Raw genomic sequence first — 25,822 nt, 5'->3', positions numbered from 1 at the left:
CAGAAAAAACAGATACATAAAAAACACAGTAATTCAATGATTTTCACTGGGAGCAGTGCATTGGGGGAGGGTCTAGTGTTGCCTGTCAGAAGTCACAATGACATATCTGTCTAATCAACTGAAAACATTAAACTGACTTTTACCAAATAATTTCTCCCCATTCCGCTGTGTTGGACATGCATTTCATTCATTTTGGTTTGTAGAGTTTAAGCAAGTGGCAGCCACTCACCACCAAAGCCTGGAGCATTCTCTCGTTGGGGTGCGAGGCGAAGCCGCAGGCGTACAGGAACCTTTCGTGCAGAACCAGGCCTTTGGGGTCGGCAAAGTTGAGGAACTGCAGCATGGCGTCCAGGGAGGCGGGCGTCTGGGACGAGGTCACGGCGTCCACCACCTGAGGTCTGCAGACCCCGACAGAGTTGGAGAGAGGCAGTGAGTCAGAAGTCTAAAATGGCGCAATATTCCCTATATAGTTAACTATGTGGCTCTGGCCAAAAGAAACACGGGGCGAGAGACAGTGGGGTGACGAGTCACTACATCTCATAAGAAAGCATTACAGCCTGAGAGAGAGAGAGAAAAAGACACAAACATACTAAAAAAGAAGAGAAAACAAGAGATTGAGAAGAGAAAGAGCGATAGAAGAGAAGTGAAAATAGAGAGAAGAGAAGGAGTGACAAAAAGAGGAGAGTGAGAGAAAGAGGCAGACAGAAAGAGAAAGGGAGAGAGAGAGAGGTGGGTAAGTGCTAGGCCTTACAGGGCGGTCTTGGTGGAGCTCTTCAGCACTTGGAGGATCTCGTCCTTGGAGGCTTTCCTCATGCTCTGGATGAGAGCCAGGAAGCTTCGGGGAGCAATGGCCTTTGACAAGCTATCTGGTTCAAACTGCTTCTGGACCTCTTGCCAGTGCTCAAACAGCTAGCGGAAGAAGAGGAAAAGGGAAGAAAAAAAAATTAATTTCTTAATTACATGTTTGGTCAGCAAGGACATGCATCGATAGTGTGGTACAGTGTTGGTAAATTCAGACTTCACAAGGGCTTTTCACACTATTGTAACAAACTGTACTGTGTTGGTTCTGATTATTTCATTCCAGCAATCAACCAGGCCAGCAAGTTTCCTCTGCCCCTTTTAATTATTCTTTATCAAAGACTCATTTTTGAAGCATTTAGTTTGGGAGTCAATACCGTCAATGTAAAAGCTGAATTGAAGATTATATTGAAGGTTATATGGAACCTTTCAGAGGAAAAAAAATAAGTGTCCAAGGTTGAAAACAACGTGAAGCACTTTTTTACTTTGTTTCTCACAACCACTCACCGATCGACAGCCCTTGCATTGGGATTTGACCTTCTCAGCTGTCACACCAACAGCATACAATTTCTCATCAAGTGATTTGACAACACTGGCGACATTCTTCCCTGCAGCCTCAAATGGCCCAGTCTCAATTGTTACCAGCGTCAAGTTTTGCCTGAGGACAACATAAATTAACAAATCCAAATCAATCAATCAGTTTCTGTTCCTTGCAATTGATGCTCTCAGAAAGCCTACTCAAAATCAGTAAGTGAAAAAAATAACATTACCTTTACAATGAAAGAATGCATGTGTTGGATTAATGTAGTAAACAAAAAGAAGAAATAAAACTATTGCCTCAAAGTTTAGAGCAGAATTTCACCATTAAAATTCCATTTGACTCCCTTGTGTCTTATTTTTCTTAAAGCCGCATTGTTGGTTAAGGGCTTGTAAGTAAGCATTTCATGGTAAGGTCTTCACCTGTTGTATTTGGCGCATGTGACAAATAAAATTTGATTTGTGTCACACCTTACCTGGACACTATTTTAGCGGCGGTGGTGCGGCGTGCGTTGACTGCTAGGATGTGAGTCTCCTTGGCTGTGGCTGACTTAATGAAGCCATCCTCCAGGGTGAAAACGGTGACAGAGCTGGACTCCCCACTCACGCCCAGGACCTGAATGTAGGTGGTGAAGCCGGTCTCTGCGGTCTTGCAGGTCTCCAAAGCCTTGGTCCTTGTCACCTGGCCTTGGGCAGCCTTGTACTCTACCGTACATCTCCCGGACACGTCATTCTGTTCCCAGAAATATCAGTCAGCCAACCAAAAGTACTCACACAGAAAACCATAGAAAAACAGTTTTAAGCATTTGTTCGAATGATTTACATTGAGAATTCATTGCAAACTTACGACTGTGTTTTTGGTAAAATTTTATTTTACAGTGCATTATTATTTTTATTTTTTTGATGACATGACACCTGCTCATTCAAGGGTTTTTCTTATTTTGACATTTTAGAATAATAGTGAAGACATCAAAACTATGAAATAACACATATGGATGGAATCATGGAGTAACCAAAAGTGTTAAACAAATCAAAATACATTTTAAATTTGAGATTCTTCAAATATCAAGGCAAAAGGTGGCTGACAGCTTTGCACACTCATGGCACAATCTCAACCAGCTTCACCTGGAACGCTTTTCCAACAGGAGTTCAAACATATGCTGAGCACTTGCTGGCTGCTTTTCCTTCACTCTGCGGTTCAACTCATCCCAAACCATCTAAATTGGGTTGAGGTCAGGTGATTGTGGCGGTCAGGTCATCTGAAGCAGTACTCCATCACTCTCCTTCTTGGTCAAATAGCCCTTACACAGCCTGGAGGTGTGTTAGGTCATTGTCCTGTTGAAAAACAAATGATAGTCCCACTCAGTGCAAACCAGATAGGATGGCGTATCGCTGCAGAATGCTGTGGCAGTCATGCTGGTTAAGTGTGCCTTGAATTCTAAATAAATCAGACAGTGTCACCAGCAACACACCTCTACACCATCACACCTCCTCCTCCATGCTTCACGGTGGGAAATACACATGCAGAGATTATCCGTTCACCAGCAACGCGTCTCATAAAGACATGGCAGTTGGAACCCAAAATCTCAAATTTGGACTCAGACGAAAGGACAGATTTCCACCTGGCTAATGTCTATTGTTTCCTGGCACAAGCAAGTCTCTTCTTGTTATCCTTTAGTAGTGATTTCTTTGAAGCAACTCGACCACGAAGGCCTGATTCACAGAGTCTCCTCTTAACAGTTGATGTTGAGATGTGTCTGTTACTTGAACTCTGTGAAGCATTTATTTGGGCTAAAATTTCTGACACTGGTAACTCTAATGAACTTATCCTCTGTAGCAGAGGTAACTCTGTGTCGGTCCTCATGAAAGCCAGTTTCGTCATAGCGCTTGATGGTTTTTGCGACTGCACTTGAAGAAACTCTCAAAGTTCTTGAAATTTTCCGTATTGACTGACCTTCATGCCCCCCCACCACCTTGTCACAACACAACTGATTGGCTAAAACACATTAAGGAAAGAAATTCAATAAAACACCTGTTAATTGAAATGCCTTCCAGGTGACTACCTCATGAAGCTGGTTGAGAGAATGCCATGAGTGTGCAAAGCTGTCATCAAGGCAAAGGGTGGCTATTTGAAGAATCTCAAATATAAAATATATTTTCATTTGTTTAATACCTTTTTGGTTACTACATGATTGTTATTTCATAGATTTGATGGTCTTCACTATTATGCTACAATGTATAAAATAGTAAAAATAAAGAAAAACCCTTGAATGAGTAGGTGCTCTAAAACTTTTGACCAGTAGAGTGTGTATGTATATATATATATATATCAAAAAAATAAAAGGGAACACTTAACCTGTTATGGATAGGGGGCAGTATTTTCACGGCTGGATAAAAAACGTACCCGATTTAATCTGGTTACTACTCCTGCCCAGTAACTAGAATATGCATATAATTATTGGCTTTGGATAGAAAACACCCTAAAGTTTCTAAAACTGTTTTAATGGTGTCTGTGAGTATAACAGAACTCATATGGCAGGCAAAAACCTGAGAAGATTTCATGCAGGAAGTGGCCTGTCTGACAAGGTGTCGTTCTTCTTGTCTCTGTTTATTGAAGAGTGAGGATCTTAGCTGTCCCGTGACACTTCCTACGGCTGCCATAGGCTGTCAGAAGGCGGCAAAACGCTGAATCGTGGCTTTGCAGGCTCTGGCTGAAACAAAGTAGCGCGTTTGGGTAGTGGCTGGTTACAGTACTGTGAGACTCAGGCTCGTGCCCGCGTCGACCGAAAGCTTTGTTTTCTTTCCTCTGTTTAGCTAAATGGACATTCCCGGTCGGAATATTGTCGCTTTTTTACGAGAAAAATAGCATAAAAATGGATTTTAAACAGCGGTTGACATGCTTCGAAGTACGGTAATGGAATATTTACATTTTTTTGTCACGAATTGCGCCATGCGCGCGACCCTGATTTACCATTTCGGATAGTGTCTGGGACGCACGAACAAAACGCCGCTATTCGGATATAACGATGGATTATTTTGGACCAAACCAACACTTGTTATTGAAGTAGCAGTCCTGGGAGTGCATTCTGACGAAGACAACAAAAGGTAATCAAACTTTTATAATAGTAAATCTGATATTGGTGAGTGCTAAACTTGCCGGGTGTCTAAATAGCTAGCCCGTGATGGCTGGGCTATGTACTTAGAATATTGCAAAATGTGCTTTCACCAAAAAGCTATTTTCAAATCGGACATATCGAATGCATAGAGGAGTTCTGTATCTATAATTCTTAAAATAATTGTTATGCTTTTTGTGAACGTTTATCGTGAGTAATTTAGTAAATTGTTAGCAAATTCCCGGAAGTTTGCGGGGGTATGCTAGTTCTGAACGTCACATGCTAATGTAAAAAGCTGTTTGATATAAATATGAACTTGATTGAACAAAACATGCATGTATTGTATAACATAATGTCCTAGGTGTGTCATCTGATGAAGATCATCAAAGGTTAGTGCTGCATTTAGCTGTCTTCTGGGTTTTTGTGACATTATATGCTAGCTTGAAAAATGGGTGTCTGATTATTTCTGGCTGGGTACTCTGCTGACATAATCTAATGTTTTGCTTTCGCTGTAAAGCCTTTTTGAAATCAGACAGTGTGGTTAGATAAAGGAGAGTCTTGTCTTTAAAATGCTGTGAAATAGTCATATGTTTGAAAAATTGAAGTTTTTGTATTTTTGAGGAATTTGTAATTCGCTCCTCCCAGACCTGGACTAAAGCATCCGCCAACTCCTGGACAGTCTGTGGGGCAACGTGGCGTTGGTGGATGGAGCGCGACATGATGTCCCAGATGTGCTCAATTGGATTCAGGTCTGGGGAACGGGCGGGCCAGTCCATAGCGTCAATGCCTTCTTCTTGCAGGAACTGCTGACACACTCCAGCCACATGAGGTTTAGCATTGTCTTGCATTAGGAGGAACCCAGGGCCAACTGCACCAGCATATGGTCTCACAAGGGGTCGGAGGATCTCATCTCGGTACCTAATGGCAGTCAGGCTACCTCTGGCGAGCACATGGAGGACTGTGCGGCCCCCCAAAGAAATGCCACCCCACACCATGACTGACCCACCGCCAAACCGGTCATGCTGGAGGATGTTGCAGGCTGCAGAACGTTCTCCACGGTGTCTCCAGACTCTGTCACGTCTGTCACATGCTCAGTGTGAACCTGCTTTCATCTGTGAAGAGCACAGGGCGCCAGTGGCGAATTTGACAATCTTGGTGTTCTCTGGCAAATGCCAAACGTCCTGCACGGTGTTGGGCTGTAAGCACAACCCCCACCTGTGGACGTCGGGCCCTCATACCACCCTCATGGAGTCTGTTTCTGACCGTTTGAGCAGACACATGCATATTTGTGGCCTGCTGGAGGTCATTTTGCAGGGCTCTGGCAGTGTTTCTCCTGCTCCTCCTTGCACAAAGGCGGAGGTAGCGGTCCTGCTGCTGGGTTGTTGCCCTCCTACGGCCTCCTCCACGTCTCCTAATGTACTGGCCTGTCTCCTGGTAGCGCCTCCATGCTCTGGACACTACGCTGACAGACACAGCAAACCTTGCCACAGCTCGCATTGATGTGCCATCCTGGATGAGCTGCACTACCTGAGCTACTTGTGTGGGTTGTAGACTCCGTCTCATGCTACCACTAGAGTGAAAGCAATGCCAGCATTCAAAAGTGACCAAAACATCAGCCAGGAAGCATAGGAACTGAGAAGTGGTCTGTGGTCCCCACTTGCAGAACCACTCCTTTATTGGGGGTGTCTTGCTAATTGCCTATAATTTCCACCTGTTGTCTATTCCATTTGCACAACAGCATGTGAAATTTATTGTCAATCAGTGTTGCTTCCTAAGTGGACAGTTTGATTTCACAGAACTGTGATTGACTTGGAGTTACATTGTGTTGTTTAAGTGTTCCCTATATATATATATATATATATACACAAACAATTTGGTACACGGCGGTGGTTACCAATTGAGTTTGTTAAAAGTCTATCAAAAGTACTCATTGTTATCACATCATCTCTTAGTAAGTGCCTGCTAAAATAGGACTGCAGATTAAATGTTTCCACAATTTCCTGTAACTGTATATGTATTGGGTCTCATTTACCTCTATGACCTTCCCAGATCTGGACTGCACCTGTAGCAAGCTAGCCACACCCCTTTTCAAGTTCTTAATGGAAGCAGGCTCTGCCTTATAGCAGTAAAAGCTGCTCACCTGAAACAGAGGCATGGAACAACAAACAAGTCAATATGATACGAAACAGTGCACTAGAGTCAAGTGACAGAACAGCAAAATTAGAAGTACTTTTCTCCGATTAATATTATCAAAGTGCCTCAGATAATGATGAGATGTCAACAAATGGAAAAGAGTCTGACTACGTAGGGTCTGACTGTGAAATGCATCTTGAGGGCGTGCCTTGCGTGGGAGTTCCTTTTCTTTCGGCAAGGTATGTATCACACCCTGATCTGTTTCAGCTGTCTATGTGCTTGTCTCCATCCCCCTCCAGGTGTCACCCATGTTCCTCATTATCCTGTGTATTTATACCTTTGTTCTCTGTTGCCAATTAATTTTCTTTTGTGAAACCTACCAGCGTTTGTTCCCCTGTTCCTGCTCCTGTTTTCTAGTCCATCCCGGTTTTGACCGTTCTGCCTGCCGTTCTATACCTTGCCCCACCTCACTGGATTATTGACCCCTGCCTGCCCTGACCTTGAGACTGCCTGCCGTTCTGGACCTTTTGTACCCTCTCTGGATTATGGCCATGGCGTGGCACAGGGGCCAATAAGAGTGTAATTTTCTTGGCAAGGAATGCCCACGGCAACCTAAGACACATTCTGCAGTCAGACACTATCAAACACATGTCTTATTCACCTTCACAGCGTATTTCACTCAACTCAGGGCATCACACTGTAAGTCACACTTTGAGGTTTAGATTAAATCACTAGATTTATTAGGTTTTAGTTATTTGTTTTAGAATATCATTCTTCAACCTATTTTTGTCCATATTCAGCCATTATCAACTTAGATATGCTCTCTCTAATTCTTTCTCTCTCTCGGAGGACCTGAGCCTTAGGACCATGCCTCAGCACTACCTGGCATGATGACTCCTTGCTGTCCCCAGTCCACCTGGCCGTGCTGCTGCTCCAGTTTCAACTGTTCTGCCTGCGGCTATGGAACCCTGACCTGTTCACCGGACGTGCTACCTGTCCCAGAACTGCTGTCCCAGACCTGCTGGAACCCTGACCTGTTCACCAGACGTGCTACCTGTCCCAGACCTGCTGTTTTCAACTCTCTAGAGACAGCAGGAGCGGTAGAGATACTCTCAAAGATCGGCTATGAAAAAGCCAACTGACACTTACTCTTGAGTTGCTGACCTGTTACACCCTCGACAACTACTATGATTATTATTTGACCATGCTGGTCATTTATGAACATTTGAACAACTTGGCCATGTGCTGTTATAATCTCCACCTGGCACAACCAGAAGAGGACTGGCCACCCCTCATAGCCTGGTTCCTCTCTAGGTTTCTTCCTAGGTTTTGGCCTTTCTAGGGAGTTTTTCCTAGCCACCGTGCTTCTACACCTGCATTGCTTGCTTTTTGGGGTTTTAGGCTGGGTTTCTGTACAGCACTTTGAGATATCAGCTGATGTAAGAAGGGCTATATAAATACATTTGATTTGAGATAGAAAGCTTCATTTGAAAAACCATGTCTAACATTGCAGAGACTACAGCATAAAAAGTCCAAAATACAATACGGAAGTACAAAGGTTGTAGACAATAAATCACATTGTAGTAAAAACAAACAGTCAACCTAAGGTCACTATCACAAAAGTTTCAAAATCATGTCACTCTCTCATTATCTTACACTAACTGGCCAGTTTATTAGGTACACAACCCTGTTCATGAAAATGGATTGCTCCTACAGACAGTGAGTCACATGGCCGTGGCTTGTAATATAAAGCAGGCATAAAGGCATTCGGTTATTGTTCAATTGAACATTAGAATGTGCAACACAACCGACCTAAACAACTTTGAGCATGGTATCCTGGGTTTTTCACACATGCCTGTCTAGGGTTTACCGAGATTGGTGCGACAAACAAAAACATCCAGTCAACGGCAGTCCTGTGGGCGAAAACAGCTTGTTGATGAGAGAGGTCCAAGGAGAATGGCAAGAATCATGCAGGCTAACAGGTGTTCAATCTGCATCAACTGCATGGACCAACATCCCTGTGGAACATTCCTGTGGAAGGCAAAGGGGCGTCCGACCCGGTAGTAGATGGGTGTACCTAATAAAACTGGCCAGTGAGTGTATGTAGTCACTTATAATAGTTTGTAAAACTATGAGATAGATTTAATTTCAATATATACAGTCCAGTGCTAAATTCGTAATATTTTCATAACAGATTTAGCTGATCACAATGCATTCAACAGGACATTCACTGATCAACTGGTTCACCTATTCTCCTCAGCCTGTCTGTGTCATCCAGGAACGGCACCCCTTTGCCACGCCAATGCCCCCACACTTGTCTCTCGTGAGATCTGATAACCAGCCGGCCAGCAATCTGAAGGATTGACCCTTGCCCTGTACTCACCATCTGTCTGGTATTTCCCCTTCCAGCGTCACCACATGGACACATTACCAATTACGGTTCCAATAATAGTCCCCGGCAATACAGATGTCATCAATGATGCTCCAGAAATGGCTCCCATACTAGATTTAGTCAATTTCTTTAAATCTTAACTGATTGTAGTAAAAGTGATGGTTGATATAAATGTACAATTGCACAACACTTTTATGACTATTGACCTATGAAGATATAACAGCAATAGTACTACAATGATAGAAAAATAGCTATTTGTAATATATCTAGTATACTTCTGGTAACAATTAAACATCCTACTACCTATACATTTTACTACATCTACCTATGGCAGATAATCTCCACTACAGTGTACCCAAAGAACATTCATGTTCCTAGTAACTGCCTTAAGTTCAATCAATAATTTTGCATTATGCATCAATAAAAACGTACAGTAACACTTTACTTAGCGCCTGCAAGTATAATGCATTATGATGCAGTTCTAATTATTTTTAAGACCTGTTATGAGCATGAATGAGCCCCTTTATAATGTATTATAATAGAAACAAACCAACATCCACAGCTCTTACCTTTCCGTTTTTCAGGTGCACCATGAACGGCCTTTCCAGTGCTGCCAGCTTATTCTCTCCGAGAAGGCTTTGCGTTGTGGCGCCCTGGAATATGTTCTTCTTGGCTGAGCGTTGGGCCACATTTTCTATCTTCACGTTTGAGATCTGTGGATGGGAATGGAAGAGCTTGTTAGATGATTTGGAGGAGGATGAGGACATAGTCACATTAAGAAAAAAGGAGGAATTTATAACATGGATGCATGTTCCTCAAAGGGCAGAAGAAAAGTTAGTGAATAAAAAGCTTAGGACATTTCAAGCAGCTCAAAATCAATATTCTCCATAGAATACAACCAGAGTGGAAGGTATTGACTTTGAATGATTTCAAATACTATTTGAACCTATTCAAAAACTGTCAGTGTTTGGTTTAGCCTGTCTGGAATTCCAGACAGGAATGACTGCTTTTGGGCCAGGCACACACAATTAAGCACAACTTAAGTATTTAACAGAATTAAAATACTATTTGAACCCAGGCCTTTTTAAATACAATTTTTTTTTAACTCCCTGAGGGGCCTGTGAGAACTTAAGTACTATTTTTACACAATCAGACCATGCTTTTTTTTCTAGTATTTCCAATTACAGGAGACATTAAGAACCTCTTTCCCAGGATCATATCAATATGTGGTTGAGTTTCCTTCCACATTGTAAAGACAGCATACACACAATAGCATACGCACTATACACACACGTACACATGGATTTTGTACTGTATATGTGGTAGTGGTGGTGTAGAGCCCTGAGGGCACACAGTCTGAATGTATTGTAATGTTTTTAAAATTGTATAAATTGCCTTAATTTTGGAAGAGCAGCAGCTAATGAGGATCCATAATAAATACAAATAAACAACATTTTGCATGTATAAACTCCAACATGTATCCTCCCAAAACAAGAGTTTTTTTTTTTTTTTATTCAATATCCCAGGGAAACATGTGGGGGTTTGACAAAAACTGGCTCTCAGTCTGTCCCTGAATGAATCCTAAATCAACCCCTACCCCCTACTCACTGCCCTCTCTGCATTTGTGTAGATCTGAAAAGACTAGATAGGTCTAAGCGATATGGCAAAAATTCCAACTTGGCTATCATATGGCGAGGTAGGGTTATTGCCATAAAACAGTTACACCTATCCAATCCTCTCAGACCTACACAAGAGCATAGGATCTAGGGGCATGGGGTTTTAGGGGCTGGGGTTTGGGATTCAGGTACATCCAGCCAACATACATTTCAATTTGAGTCAATTAGCAGACATTCTTATCCAGAGTGACTTACAATTAGTGCATTCATCTTAAGATAGCTAGGTGGGACGACCACATATTACAGCCATAGTAAGTACATATCGGCAAAGTCAGGGTCAGGGTGAGGAGGTGGTGCTGTGGGATTACTTACCACCAGTTGTATGAGCTGGTCGTCCTTGCTGCTGGGGTCTCTCCACACTAAATTGACATCCACGTCACTGGAGATCCTATAGCCGACACTGCCATCCTTTGACCCCTTGGCCCTGTCCACCAGCACCTCGGTGGTGTAGCTGAATTTGTACAACTGGTCATTGTTCAGCCTGGGTCCAGCAGCACCAGCACCTGAAACAAGAGGGGCCATGCAGGAATCGCAGCGTGAGATCAAAACTTACAGTGATGAGTGACTTAGAGCAGGGGTTCTCAAACGGTTTTCTTTCTGAGCCCCACTAGGCCTTTTCAAACTGCATTCTCTTAGCCCAGGGCTATCTTTAACCCTGGGTTAAAATTAGCCCAGGGACAGTTTAACGTCCTTTTACACAAGCATTTGTTAAGCCTGGCTAATTGAAACCAACTGTCACTTTTCTGGAGTCAATTTGGTGACAACCAAGGGTGTTTGCACTGGGCTACGTACAGTTTGAACATGGCTACTGAAACTCTGACAACTCACTGAGGACCCCAAATGGTTGGGATTCACTTAGACCTGTGTTTCTCTATATAAATATCAAGGTCTTTCATCAGTACAATGTCAACAAGCTGATTAACACCAAATGGCCCTCACTGCTGAGTGAGATTTCTGTCAAAACATCTAAACAAAATAGTTGGTATATACCATTAAGCAGTGATTGAATTAAGGTATTTCCCTCAAATCATCTGCTTTACGGCAGTCAAATACTTCCTCTTTGTATGTCAATCATAACAAAAAGGCTTGAGTTCAGATTGGTTCAATGTATTACTCTGTTAGATTTGTAATGTTTTGGCTAGGCAACAATTCATTGTTTAACCATTACACACCTTAACTGGTCCCCTGGCTAATTGCTACTGGTTCGACAGAAAGATCAGGCAGGTGGATGAGCCTGACACGTGTAAAACCATGTGTTGCGTTTTGCAAAATACTTCCAAACATCTTATCCTCTGTAGCAGATGATTTAAAAACAGACCGGAATATTTATACATTCATACTGTCAGGCATCCTGGATTCAGAAGGTGAGCCCTTCATCGTGGTCCAATTGCAACTTGTAATAATGTGTCATTATTACGAGAACCTTTGTAAGCTAAACCTACTATGATCTACGTTTCTGATGGACACAATCAACACTGGAGACAGAGAACATTGTGGGTGGACTATTAAAGTCCTTGATTGCTCTAATACAGTGTAGCATTCCAAAAGAATTGACATTGGGCCATGAGTCAAGACTGACGTGTCACTTTCGGGTTGCATCACCAATCACAAAGTGCTGAATCAAACATACAAAATCTGCCACAGACAGCTGTATTCAACCATTTTGTCAACTGCCTTAGTTTCTACTGACCAAGTTGTACAGGAAATTACTTCATTCATATCGCCTATGATTAATAGAATTGACACCCAAAAAACAACTTTACCACCAGCTACAGTAATATCCAAAATATCTACCCTGCAGGTTGCCTCAAATGTTCAGGGGAGTAATTACTATTGGTTGTGTACTTTTTTTATTAACTAGGCAAGTCAGTTAAGAACAAATTCTTATTTACAATGACAGCCTACCCCAGGCAAACCCTAATGACACTGGGCCAATTGTGCACTGCCCAATGGAACTCCCAATCACAGCCAGGTGTGATATAGCCTGGAATCGAACCAGAGTCTGTAGTGACGCCTCTATCACTGAGATGCAGTGCCTTAGACCGCTGCACCACTCGGGAGCCCACCTTACATCACCAGGAAACTATTTGACTATTGAATTTAGGAACAAACATGTGCTGTGAAATGATGAATCTCCAGTGAAAGTGATTTGTTGGTTGCTTGGTTGTTGCAAGACCATTCAAAAGGTTTTATGACAGAAGTTCCAAGGACACTAGAGCCCAACTACTAACATACTCTCTAAGCAAATCACACACCAACACAATATAAAATAACATATTCATCACACATATCCGTACATGAAAAATAACTCACCTCTAGTAGAAGCAGAAAATGAAGATGTTATGCAGAGCAAAAGCACAAAGAGAGCTAACATTTTGCAATCTATTAGGAGCAAGAAGGTGACCGCAGGTAAAAGTTGACTGGATCGGTGCTCACAAGGCCAGAAAGAAAGGCTCAGCTACCCGAAACTACTCAAATTATGTTAATCGGTGTGGAGGGCAGAATCCAAACTCCACGCTCAAGTACTAAGTACGAGGTAAAGAGCAAATCATTAACTTGTAGAGCTGAGATTTGACAATCCCTTCGACTATCACTAGGCGCAATGCCCACTGTTGGCGGGAGATGACACTTTGTACGCGAGCAGTTCATTTATGTTACGACATACCTAATGGTCATGAAGATCAATCGGATGAGAAGAGGACGATAGCCTTCTCAACAGCGCATGCACAAGTGCGAATTGACATCGAGGTTTCGTCCTCAAGTAGTATCCTATCATGATAAAAACCAGTGAGACAATTACATATAGGATTAAAGAGTAACGTTAGTTTCACAGCTGTAGCGATACTGTCGAATTCTGCCCAACTTTCAGAAACAAGTTCAAAACAATAAAATACTCTACATTTTCAACGTACGACTAAAAGGTTGAAAACAATGGTGACATTTACCCCTCGGTAGTGAGACGGCGTCATTTTGAGATTGAACCTTTCACCTAATTTTGCAATAAACAGACTGGCATTGTTGCACACACCGTTGAAGGAAATGGAATATACACGTCACTCTATAACAGACAGCATATGGGCCAATGGTAGGTACTTGGCGTTCTGCCGTGTATGTGTGGCGGTGTGGAGGAATTTGTAAGCACCGATTTGAGGTCAGTTTTGTGTTTCCCACTCTAATGGTAAGGATGGATGTGGGGATATGTGGGAGGGGACGCTGACTGATCCTTGACCTGTGGACCCCTATCTGCATCAAGGACAAATTGATCTGGGTTTACATTATGGATGATTCTTATCTTTGACTACATTGTGAGGGAAAGGGAAATCATTGTTCTAGAATTTATCAAGCAGTGAAGTCATTTCCTTGACATTGAAGTCGTTTTTTCTCATCCTATTTATATACACTTCAGTTCAAAGGTTTGGGGTCACTTAGAAATATCATTGTTTTTGAAAGAAAAGCACGTTTTTTGTCCATTAAAATAACATCAAATTGATCAGAAATACAGTGTAGACATTGTTAATGTTGTAAATGACTATTGTGGCTGGAAACTGAAGATTTTTTTATGGAACATCTACATAGGCGTACAGAGGCCCATTATCAGCAACCATCACTCCTGTGTTCCAATAGCATGTTGTGTTAGCTAATCCAAATGTATCATTTTAAAAGGCTAATTGATCATTAGAAAACCCTTTGGCAATTATGTTAGCACAGCTGAAAACTGTTGTACTGATTAACGAAGCAATAAAACTGGCCTTCTTTAGACAAGTTGAGTATCTGGAGCATCAGCATTTATGGGATTACAGGCTCAAAATGGCCAGAAACAAATAACTTTCTTCTGAAACTCATCAGTCTGTTCTTGTTCTGAGAAATGAAGGCTATCCCATGCGAGAAATTGTCAAGAAACTGAAGATCTCATACAACGCGGTGTACTACTCCTTTCACAGAACAGCCAACTGGCTCTAACCAGAATAGAAAGAGGAGTGGGAGGCTCCGATGCACAACTGAGCAAGAGGACAAGTACATTAGAGTGTCTAGTTTGAGAAACAGACGCTTCACAGGTCCTCAACTGGCAGCTTCATTAAATAGTACCCGCAAAACACCAGTCTCAACATCAACAGTGAAGAGGCAAGTCCAGGACGCTGGCCTTCTAGGCAGAGTTCCTCTGTCCAGTGTCTGTGTTCTTTTGCCCATCTTAATCTTTTCTTTTTTTTGGCCAGTCTGAGATATAGCTTTTTCTTTGCAACTCTACCTAGAAGGCCAGCATCCCTGGAGTCGCCTCTTCACTGTTGACATTGAGACTGGTGTTTTGCGGGTACTATTTAATGAAACTGCCAGTTGAGGACCTGTGAAGCGTCTGTTTCTCAAACTAGACACTCTAATGTACTTGTCCTCTTGCTCAGTTGTGCATCGGGCCTCCCACTCCTCTTTCTATACTGGTTAGAGCCAGTTTGCGCTGTTCTGTGAAGGGAGTAGTACACAGTCTATTGTATTCATTAATAGGAATTCATTGATTCACTTTATTTTTTCATGCATTCAGGAAATAAGTGAGATAAATATACAGATATATTGACTACGGATCCTATTGTCTTTATATTCTTTCAGATGATGTTATTCTATTTGTGTGAACAATTGTCAGTCTAGAAATACTAGTAGTGGAGCAGTATGTGGTTACACTTACGTTACATTGCCATTATTACTGTGTAACTACTTATGTTATTACAGTGTAAAAAGTATTGTTGTAACTAATGATTACACTCAAATCCCATTTTAACTCCCTTTTCACCTCAATGAAACACTAATTCAAAATCTAATTCAAACCAAATCAGAATAAAATTAGTACCAAAATGACTACCGATTGCTGAATAAGAGGTCTATTGAGATGCACAGGAGAAGTTCATTCATTAGGGCACAACGTTCAGAGTGTTGCAGATATGAATAGAATCACTAGAGCTGATACAATAACTTATTCAACATGACAGACAATGGTATCTATTCTACATCATACATTTCTATCTGAATGCTCAGTGACGTTGGAACTTCCTGAACCAACCCCAGGTATATTGCCAAGAGTTGTGTTTTATGTCACGAGTGAGCCAGGTGCCTGCTGGGTATAGTTGGGCCATTCGGCCTGGAACACTCCAGGTGGTGTGTGAAGCATCAGGGCCCGCTTGGTGTAACATAGGACCACCTTTTGGTTGAGGTGACACACGGTTGGGCTTCCCAGGGTCCTCTGGGTACTCAGGGGTCTGGCAATGTGTCTCTCCCTGGGGGTCTTGGACTCTGCCCTCTCTGTGCCTGCATCCTCCAGTTTACCTGGGAATGGTGTATTATAGATAGACAGACAGATCTCCAGATATTGAGTGAATCAATCAACATATTAATTACTAGGTCAATGAATTATATTATTTGTCAGTACTTAACCTTGGAGACTCACCTGAGTCACAGTTTGACATAATTTCTAGGGAATGACATCTGTGAAGAGTAAACATAATATATTTTGTAAATACATTACAGGCTGTCCTTTTTCAATAGGCTAAATGTATTGGCCAGTGGGCAGCAGTATTGATATACAGCACCTAGTGCAGGGGTGCACAACTTAGAATTTTTGTCCAGGGGGGAAGTGGCAGCCAGATATTGACATGATTCAAGGGGCCAGAAAATTGTTATAGCGGGATGTACTATTTCTTGGCAGCATGGCGATTTCATGCTACATGGCATTGCATCATCATTCATCCAATTTCAAATAGATTTCCTTAAGAACTAGGATTTCCTCCCCCCACATCATCAATTACATTTTAGGCTGCATTTGGTTCTGGGGCTGTATACTGTGAAGTGTGCAGCCAACTTGCAAAGTGCAATATTTCCAAAACATACTTTTTTTGCTGTGATCCACTAAAAGCTTTTGCCATCTTCCAGTGACCCCAAAACAACCAAAATGTTTAAACAATCGATCCTCCCAGTAGACAACATTTGGCATAGGTGTCTTACAATGCCGTCATTTTCTGGTTGGAAACACTAACCTGGTGGTATCCTCCTCACTGATCGAAACCATTCTGGAGGCAGGAGGGAGGTTTTTAACCTCCTTCACTGTCAGCTGCTCTCTTCCCGGAGCCTCATAGGCTGAGACAGGGTCCTTTGCCAGGGCGGAAGACAGCAGACTTAGAACCTGGTCCTTTTCTGGACAAAAGTAAATACCACCACAGGTTAACGCCATGACAGATCAATGTTTACATCCTGATGGATCTTAGTAGGGACTTGGGATTATGGTCCCGATTAACACTATTTTGGGAACTTTTAAAGTCTTTGTGTGAGTGTATCATATACTTTGTGTGAGGGTGTCTTGCATCTCGCTCATCTGCAATATTAGTGGTTCATTTTGCCTGTGGCAAAGCTAATTGCTGAGTCTCACTTTAATGTTGTGATAAAAATGTTTCTTGAAAATGTACCCTTTTGTTACTGTTCATTTGGATGGTGCTATCAAATTTCCTTTGGGGTATGAATAAAGAGCTATCTTATCTATCTAATTTTGTCTTTCCCTCTCTATGCTCTGCAGCTGGATTTCAACAACTAGAAAAGGGCTCTAGATAACAGTGACTGCATGCTAAATGGATTGGTGTATATGTGCAGCCCAGTGCACTTACCTCTTTGACCAGCTGTCAGAATCCATTGCTGGACATCCCCTATAGACTCAGTTTGCAGTATCTGACACAACATATCAATCACCTACAACATATAAGAGTGTTCAAACTATGTCATAACGTGTTACAAGCTGTAACTCGAAGGCCATCATGAAGGCAACCTATAACTGAAACATGCAAATTGCAATTGTTTTTAACATTCCTTGCGGATATACAGTATACCAATGTAATAAAGACATTAAAATTGTAATTTACTGTATCTGACAACCCACTGGGCACACACTGGTTGTATCAACGTTGTTTCCAAGCCTTGTCAATGAAATGACATTGAACCAAGATGGAATAGACGTTAAATTGATGTCTTTGCCCAGTGGGAAGTGCCTTGGAATTGTTTTCAAACATGAAGATCACTCGTGCTCACCATCAGCTGTAGTTTAAGGTTCCCCTCTCTGTCATGTCTAGACCCCCCGAGGGCTGACACACAGCTGGAGTGGGGGAAGAAGGGGACACCACTGCCTGGAGGTCAGAGGGCAATGGGGTTACAACCAACAACCCTAATCCTAATTGTAATATTAACCCTAACTCTTACCTAAACCTAACCCTCAAACCAAAAATTTTTTTCACCAGACACAGAATATACATCTATAACACTTATAAATGTTATAATTATTATTTTTTAAATAATGTGGGTATTTTACCCTCAATTTCGATCTTGTCTCATCACTGTAACTCCATAACGTGCTCAGGAGGTGAAGGTCGACTCATGCATCCTCGCTCTTTAACAACCGCCCCAACCACGCTCCTTAACACCTGCCCATTTAACCCGGGAGCCAGCCGCACCAATGTGTCAGAGGAAACGCCATTCACCTGACGACCATGGTCAGCCTGTAGGTGTCCGGCCTGCCACAAGGAGTTGCTAGAGCACGATGAGTCAAGTAAAGCCCCCCTGGCCAAAGCCCCCCCTTAACCTGGACAACACTGGGCCAATTGTGCGCCGCCCTATGGGACTCCCGATCACGGCCGGTTGTGATACAGCCCAGGATCAAACCCAGGCCTGCAGGGATGCCTCTAGCACTGCAATGCAGTGCCTTAGACCGCTGCGCCACTCGGGAGGCCCCAAAATAATTTTGACTGAGATGGTTTCCTCTTAAGTGTTAGGATTACATTATTAAACAACATTTTATATTTTGCAGCAGAATGCAGCAGTTGGGGTTGGAGTCAATACAATTTCAATTCAATCCCACTTCTCTCATCGATGTCAAAATCTGGAGTTAAGAGATCTCCAGTTAGGATTCAGCCTTTCTTGTGGTGGAGTTGAAGTGGAATTTACCCAGACCTGGCTGGGCAGTATATAATAATAACATTTCATCTTCAGAAAAAATAATATTCCATCTCACCTCTTCCACCTGGTCCCAAAAGCCCTGCCCTCTCTGTCAACTCTCGCAACTCCTCACGCCAGGCCTCGGTCACTTGGAAGAGAACAAAAAAGCAGCTAATTAATTCTCTGCTAACACTATGGACAGGAGATGCACTGTTCATAAGCCTGCAATAAGGCCTACATATGCCTTATTCAAGATCTGACAAACATGTGTGACACCTGCATACATGTGATTTCGATGTTTACACTGTACAGTACTGTGATTATTTTTTATTTTTTATATACAATTATTTTCATTATGCAACTTAATTTCCCAAATACAATGCCGATAGCATAACGACACATGCAGACACACATATACAGTACACACACACACACACACACACACACACACACACACACACAAATACATACATCAATTTTGAGTGTCTTTAGGGCACCATTATGAACATAGTTTTAAATAATTGTTGTTTTCCATTCATCATCCCTACCAATTTACCATTTGTATTGAATGAGCTGCTTTGTGCAGCAGTTGTAACATGATAGGGTAGATGGATACAATGAAGTGCTTAACCGCCACACTAATATCTGGTTACCTGTAGCCTGTAGCAGAATGCTATAGGGTCTAGAGTTTCATTCTCACTCTACATGCCTATTTTTACTTTCAGAAACACTATAATATCCAGGCATAACATGCAGCTAAAATACAAGATCAATATAACGTCATCGTAACTTTGTTTACCAGTACGTAGGTACATCATAGTTGTAAACACAAAATAATGTACAATAGGCTACTCCACGGGAATACAGCTGGATGCAGCTGGGCAAGAACCAAAGCACATCCATTTTACAAGAGAACTACTTTGTTACAACACTATATCACAGGATCAATAGGGCTAGGTTTGTACATAAATGACATCACCATAAAAAGAGAGAAAGGTTCATATTGACAGAGACTTGCTGTATTGAAGGAGTCTTGCCAACTCCTATGGCCATTGACATGACACAAACAGATCTGGGACCAGACTGACAGACTGTCTGAACGTACATAACCTCAGAGAGGGGGAATCCGTCTGCTTCAGGGGGAAGAACTGGAGGCCCGTGAGGACGTCAATAGGGAGGTAGGTGCTGTTGGTGCCGATGGCCGCCGTCGGTATGTTTGACTGCAATACCAGATTCTTCTCAAGGGTCAGGACCCTGCCCAAGCAGTACTGGGGAAACTGGCCAAAGGTGACATCATTGACAGCACAGATTTGTTTGTCATTGATACCTGTGCAAACAACAGACATGGATTAAAAATGTCTTATATGAAGGATGGAGGCATTGTTGAATTCAATAATATTGAGGCACTGTACCAATGCTATTCATCATCTGCTAGGTGGGAATGTGACTCAACTATTAGTAAATTAATAGACACTGTGTGTGTGTGTGTGTGTGTGTGTGTGTGTGTGTGTGTGTTTGCATGTGTGGAAATGTGCATGCCTCTTTGTGTCTCTGGGTGTATCAAACTAACCCTTGATGTGCCTGACCCTCTGTGGGTGGGGGTTGTTCCTACAGAAGAAAGGGCTGTGGCTGGGCACTCCGAAGCGGGCACTGCTGCGCTGAGGGGTGAGGATCACTCTGGGCTTGTGGCATAGCGGGCTATCCTCTGCCACTTTCAGGGACACAGTGGTGAGCTCACGATTACCCAGGGAGAAGGGCGAGGTGTGGGGATGGCTGGACACACTGGGCTCTGGCCTGGGTAGAAAGGTCTCACAGTTAAGGTGTAGTGGTAAGGTAGGCTAGCAGTGTGTGTGTGTGTGTGTGTGTGTGTGTGTGTGTGTGTGTGTGTGTGTGTGTGTGTGTGTGTGTGTGTGTGTGTGTGTGTGTGTGTGTGTCCTTGGCTACCTGGCTAAAATGCTTGCTCGCTAGCATAACTTCCTTTCATGGGCAACGTTAGCTAGTTAACATGAGCGTTCTACATCTAGATACATATTGAACTTCTATCCTCTCAGGCCAGGGGCACAATGTATAAATTAATGGTTGGATCACCTTGATAATCATTGGCCGGTACGGAGAATTAAGTAAAACGACAAGTCCAAATCACTTTCTCCATCATTGGCTAATTTAAGAAAGGGCCGATTTTAGCTTGCTAGCCACCAGAGGACAACACAACAAGATGCGAAAATTCAAGTTGTTTCTGTCAATTAAGTATGCTCTCAATGAAATTTGATAGGAGTGACGCCAAATCCAAACTGGCTTCCCTTTACTTTTTTTTTTACCATTCACAGTTGAGCTCACTCAGTTTAGCTTAACGCTGATTGACTATTAGTTTATACTTTTTTTATCAAGGGAGGCCAAACGCTCGCTGGTTTCCCCAGGGGCGCCATATGGGGGGGGGTTAGGACGATTCTAAGGGCCTGTGTAACGGTGGTCGTGGTGGATGGACCAAGGCGCAGCGGGTTGAGTGCTCATATTAACTTTATTAGAACACATACGAACAAAACAAGAAAAACGAACGAACGAACGAACGAACGAACGAACGAACGAACGAACGAACGAACGAACGAACGAACGAACGAACGAACGAACGAACGTCTTGCATGTAACACACAGCTATGCAACAAACAACCTCCCACACCCCCATGAAAACAAACTCCTAATTTATAGGACCTTCAATCAGAAGCAACGACAACCAGCTGCCTCCAATTGAAGGTCCAACCCCAATAAACTAAACATAGAACTACAATAGACTAGACAGAACATAGAAATATACTAACATAGAACAATTACAAAAAAAACGGAATACATAAACCAAACACCCCTCTACATACACACATAACCCGAACTATATAAAACAAATACCCCCTGCCACGTCCTGAACAAACTACAATAACAAATAACCCCTATACTGGTCAGGACGTGACAGCCTGTGACTGACAGGAGCCCTAAAAAATTATTAGAACATTATTAACAAATTATTAACCTATCATCATTAATATAATATAATATTTACAATGTACTAATAAAGCTAACGCTTTATTTGTATTTTCTTGTTTTTGGCAAAAAGTAAACATCCAGAGAGCCTCTGTATATTAAATCAATGCAGGCAAACTTTTAGCAAGCTATTCATACTAAATCAGTTGTCCCTGAACCTGCCTGGTGCCAAGGCCAACAGATGCAGCTTCAGGCTCAGCAGCCCTGTCTCCCCATACCTCTAAACAAGCCCTACTCCCATCTGAAGAAGGAGGTGAGCAGCATTGTGTTGAATGACATATCAGTTGGCATAATTGCAGGTACTGCAATGCATTGAGAAAAGGAATGTGATTCTCCAGTCAGGAAAACATTTACTTGACACAAAGGCAGCCAATATCAAAGCCTTAAATGAAGAGATCCAGGCTCTTAGAGATGGATGGGAGTCTCTCCTGTCTGAGGCAACACTGATTGCCATGCAAATGGATGGTTCACCTCAATTTGGCAAAGAACACAGCCGCCAGCAGAAAAGGAAGAGATTCCATGATGAGACCTATAAAGAGGAGACAGCTCAGGACAGTGCAGCAACGGTATGTAGGAACACAGTGTTTTTTACTGCTATGGACAACATCATAAGAACACTAGGTTCCACACCACTGCAAAAATTGTACGAGAATTTTCTGCTGTTCTGAAAGTTGGGCAGATTAGCGAGGATAAAGTCCCTTCTGTGTGCCAACCACTGATCATGAAGTATTCCAGAGATCTTACACCTGAGTTTCAAAATGAAGTAAGACACCTGAACACTGTATATGCTGCCACTTTCCCCCCTAACTTGTCCCCTCTTGTTCTCCTGAATGCAGTTTGTAAGATACAGTTGCAAAGCATTTTTTGGGAAGTGTGCATTGCTTTACATATATTTTGAACCATGCCTGTGACTGTTGCTCGTGACGAGAGAGCTTTCAGTAAGCTAAAACTGATAAAAAACGATTTAAGGTCCACTATGTCCCAGGACAGGCTTTGCAGTCTTGCCATGCTGTCCATTGAAAGTCAGTTAGCTAGAAAGCTGGACTTCAAAGACTTTCAGTGACTTTGCTAGCAAGAAGGCTCGGTGCTGGGCTCTTGGTGAGTAAGACTGAGCAAGGGCCAGTGATAACTGTTAAATGGCATGGCTATGGATATTGGATCACTATACACAGGCTGAGAACAAGATATATCTCAAAGTAATGGCTGGATTGCCATAAAATTTGTTGTGCATAATCAAGACCCCAAGTGGAAGAAACCTATTGATTTGGTGACCACTTGACCTTTCCTCTAGCGCCACCATCAGGTCTTTCCATTTCCATTTTGTTTCCCATTTCCACTTTTCCAGCTGCTTATTGTCTAGTTGGTATGTATACTTAGTTCAACAATCTGCTGCTGATTTTATTATTTGGTTTGTTATATCATTCCATAGATTTTAATGTTAATTTATTTTAATTGAAGAGGTTAGTGTATATTTAAGTTCTATTTATTTAAAGTTATTCATTAATGTTAAGATCATTTTACCATTCAAATTACATTTAGACTGTAAAAGATGGCCTTTAGCACTTTTTTTATAGAGGGTATCAGTCTTGCATCAAATAGTGAATTCCAATGTGTGCAGAATGTTGCGTGCATGTCTACACAGTGTTATATTTTCACAGCTCACTGTCAGTAAATATCGTACAGTAAATATTGGACTACAAGAGAGTTGCAAGCATGCAAAGGTAGAGTTATTGAAATCTTTCAATGGGTCAATTGGGTTCTGGAGGTGTGTGGTTACACCAAATGCGCAGGGTTGGTGTGGCCTGTGGTGGTGTGGTCCAATGTGATATCTTTTCATGGGGCACAAAATCCCTGGCGGCGTCCCTGGGTTTCCCTTGTATTTAATGCTACGGGCAACGTCATACTCTTTTGGAACAGACAGCATCAGATCAATGGCCAACACATACAGAGACGCGCTGATGCTTTCTCCGGTGAGATACAGTACATTCAGACTCTTGTGAATTGAAGGAAAATTATAAAACAAAGAGAGACGAAATATACATTACTTTATGTTATTTAAAAAAATAATATTGGTCAATTTTGGGGGGAAGCATGAAAGCTCCACGAATACACGCCACTGCCATAAACGCATGGAACGTGAATCTTTCTAATACGTTTGGTTTTTAATCAAATTAAACGAAACACCATACATCTGTTTTTTTAAACAAACAACAATATTTCTAAATTGGATCTGGTCAGAAGCATCATATTGTTCCATGAGCACGAGGCAATGTGCGCACACCTAGGCCTAAGGGCTCTTTGGAAGGAGACACACACTGCATTCACATTTCGGAAATTCACTGGATGTTTTGGACATTGCCCAAACGTTATAATAAGATTAGCCTACCATCATCGCCTGATATGGCCTGTTAGTGACTTTGCCACGTAAAAGGTAAACAAACGAATAGGAAAATAGCCTAGGCTACAAGCGGATTCAGCACCAAGGACAGCGATCAGGAATTCCCACGATTTGACAGTTAGGTCCAACAGATGAAAGTGGAAGGTGCCGTTTGTTTTTTGAATGATAAAGGAGACACAATAAGAAGTATATTGTAATAACTTGGTGTTTCCTAAACAGACTTCCTACAGTCACAGACATCTTTCATTCAATGGGCATCGCACACAGACCTAATGAGTCCAAACTTTTCACAGAAGCTGAACGGGAATGTCTGTTGACTGTTTTGCTGCTCGTGATACTTTAATACAAAATGTGTTATGTAGGCTACTGATAACTGATGGGATTGACTGATTAAATGGGCAGTAAAGCAACAAGAGAAGAGGGTGGGTTATTGTTTATCAATCTACTTGGTATGCAATACAGTAGGCCTACCATCTACATTATTTGAATTTGATCTTGAGTGTGACAGGAAATTATTGTGTTACTGTAAAGTGGCCATGAGATCACGTTTTAAATATTCATAACAACCATGAGCCTTAAAAAGCTAAAAGTAACAAAATGTTGGGAGGCAAAAGACAATTTTTAAAGAAGGTCAGTAGAAATCCAGTAGTTTACATGAATGACAGATAAACAGAAGACTCACGTATTTTCCCTGAAAGGTTCGAAAATTGGTCTCTCTGACATTTTGAAGAATCAAAGGATCTAATGGGAAGTATACAAATATTGTCTAAATGAGTTTCAACAGAAAATCGCACATTGAGCCTATAGCCTTTAAGATGACAATCACAATCAAAGAAAAAGCCACTACATGCAACAAGCGGGGCTCACTTGCACTTGTCTTTGTGCCTTATTAATGTGGCCTAGCTGACAATGTGTATTGTGTAAAGCTAGCACACATTGACAACCTACAGACCCAACACAACTCGATCACAAAATATAACCCATCATAACCTAATTAATCAGTATCCCCATTGTTTTATACGTGTGTAATAGGTAAATTACGTAATTCATCAGTGAAATGTTCCCTACCTTTTCGAAGTCACAGGAATGTTCCATCTACTTCCGCTCTTCAGATGTGGAGTGCTCCATAAATCCTTGGAATACATTGGCTCCATTGAAATTGACGCCATGGAAACGTGACGCGCGCGAAATAAAGACTTGACGTTAATAAAGGCTTGATGACGTTAAACAGAGCTCCTGTATCAGAGTCCTCTCTCACCCAGCTGTCAATGTATGCATGCTATTCCATTTTAACGCAGCCCATCTCTAAAACACTGCTAACGTTAGCTAACCTTACAAGACAGGATATTTAATTGATTTGATTATTTATTAATGTATTTTTGTGTATATGTTGATCTTACACGATAGTAAAAAAAAAATGTGGAAGTAAATGTGCACTTTTAAATTGGGTGGACTACATCTATGAAAAACATTGCCATAGCCTATAGTAAAATCGAATTATTGTATAGCATGAGAGATTCTCTAAATAAGGGACCATCTCTCATAGAATATTTAGGACTGCAGAGACTGTCACAAACTTTAGCTTGCAAATGACCTAGCAAATTCGGTGACTTGGAGGTTTAATCACAACCCTACCGGCAACCTTACCCAGGACAGGTAGAATTTGTAAACAGACCCTCAGGCCTTCAGCTCTCTTGTTTGGTAATTACATTGTTTTGATAAAAAGGCAGTAGTGTGGGTTAATGAACACTTGAAATTTAATTTGACTTCTGGAGAGAAAAAAAGT

General features: G+C 41.9%; 2 protein-coding genes across 6 annotated transcripts in view; both read right to left on the bottom strand.

Moving 5' to 3' along the window:
- LOC106609996 (microsomal triglyceride transfer protein) overlaps window positions 1–13,610 on the bottom strand; it is a 51,378-nt gene extending 37,768 nt beyond the window's left edge. For 2 of the 4 annotated variants that reach the window (XM_014209079.2, XM_014209080.2), the window contains exons 1-8: window positions 12,963–13,268; window positions 10,962–11,152; window positions 9,543–9,686; window positions 6,481–6,588; window positions 1,812–2,068; window positions 1,306–1,456; window positions 752–909; window positions 230–398 (exon numbers count right to left, since the gene is read on the bottom strand). In XM_014209079.2, coding sequence (XP_014064554.1) covers window positions 230–398; window positions 752–909; window positions 1,306–1,456; window positions 1,812–2,068; window positions 6,481–6,588; window positions 9,543–9,686; window positions 10,962–11,152; window positions 12,963–13,023 — 1,239 coding nt within the window. In that variant the 5' untranslated portion in view covers window positions 13,024–13,268. Of the gene's footprint in view, window positions 1–229; window positions 399–751; window positions 910–1,305; window positions 1,457–1,811; window positions 2,069–6,480; window positions 6,589–9,542; window positions 9,687–10,961; window positions 11,153–12,962; window positions 13,269–13,314; window positions 13,542–13,594 lie in introns of those variants that run through there. The other 2 variants (XM_014209081.2, XM_045722632.1) reach the window with 2 other exon arrangements.
- Window positions 13,611–15,149: 1,539 nt separating this feature from the next.
- Window positions 15,150–25,342, bottom strand: LOC106610030 (protein TBATA). 2 transcript variants are annotated; one of them, XM_014209144.2, is made up of 11 exons: window positions 25,105–25,342; window positions 24,719–24,777; window positions 22,110–22,167; window positions 20,176–20,399; window positions 19,711–19,932; window positions 18,682–18,753; window positions 17,706–17,800; window positions 17,288–17,369; window positions 16,667–16,823; window positions 16,081–16,118; window positions 15,150–15,959 (listed from the first exon to the last, which is right to left on the bottom strand). In XM_014209144.2, the coding sequence occupies exons 1-11, from the start codon at window positions 25,203–25,205 to the stop codon at window positions 15,724–15,726; spliced, it is 1,344 nt and encodes a 447-aa protein (XP_014064619.2). In that variant the 5' UTR covers window positions 25,206–25,342; the 3' UTR covers window positions 15,150–15,723. The 2 variants fall into 2 exon arrangements, with proteins under 2 accessions (XP_014064619.2, XP_045578587.1); XM_045722631.1 differs by lacking the exon at window positions 22,110–22,167.
- Between the last annotated feature and the right edge of the window lie 480 nt (window positions 25,343–25,822).

The sequence above is a fragment of the Salmo salar genome, chromosome ssa08 (assembly GCF_905237065.1).
Source record: "Salmo salar chromosome ssa08, Ssal_v3.1, whole genome shotgun sequence".
Lineage (NCBI taxonomy): Eukaryota > Metazoa > Chordata > Actinopteri > Salmoniformes > Salmonidae > Salmo > Salmo salar.
Note: the sequence above shows the minus strand (reverse complement) of the source record. Positions and strands in the feature narration are given on the sequence as shown.

Bases quoted from the DNA above. Each gene is read 5' to 3' on its own strand.
- LOC106610030 (XM_014209144.2), bottom strand. From the start codon at position 25,205: ATGGCGTCAATTTCAATGGAGCCAATGTATTCCAAGGATTTATGGAGC. The intron at 24,778-25,104 runs GTAGGGAACATT...ACTTCCCATTAG, and splicing joins ATTCCTGTGACTTCGAAAAG to ATCCTTTGATTCTTCAAAAT. The intron at 15,960-16,080 runs GTGAGTCTCCAA...CACCATTCCCAG, and splicing joins TATGTCAAACTGTGACTCAG to GTAAACTGGAGGATGCAGGC.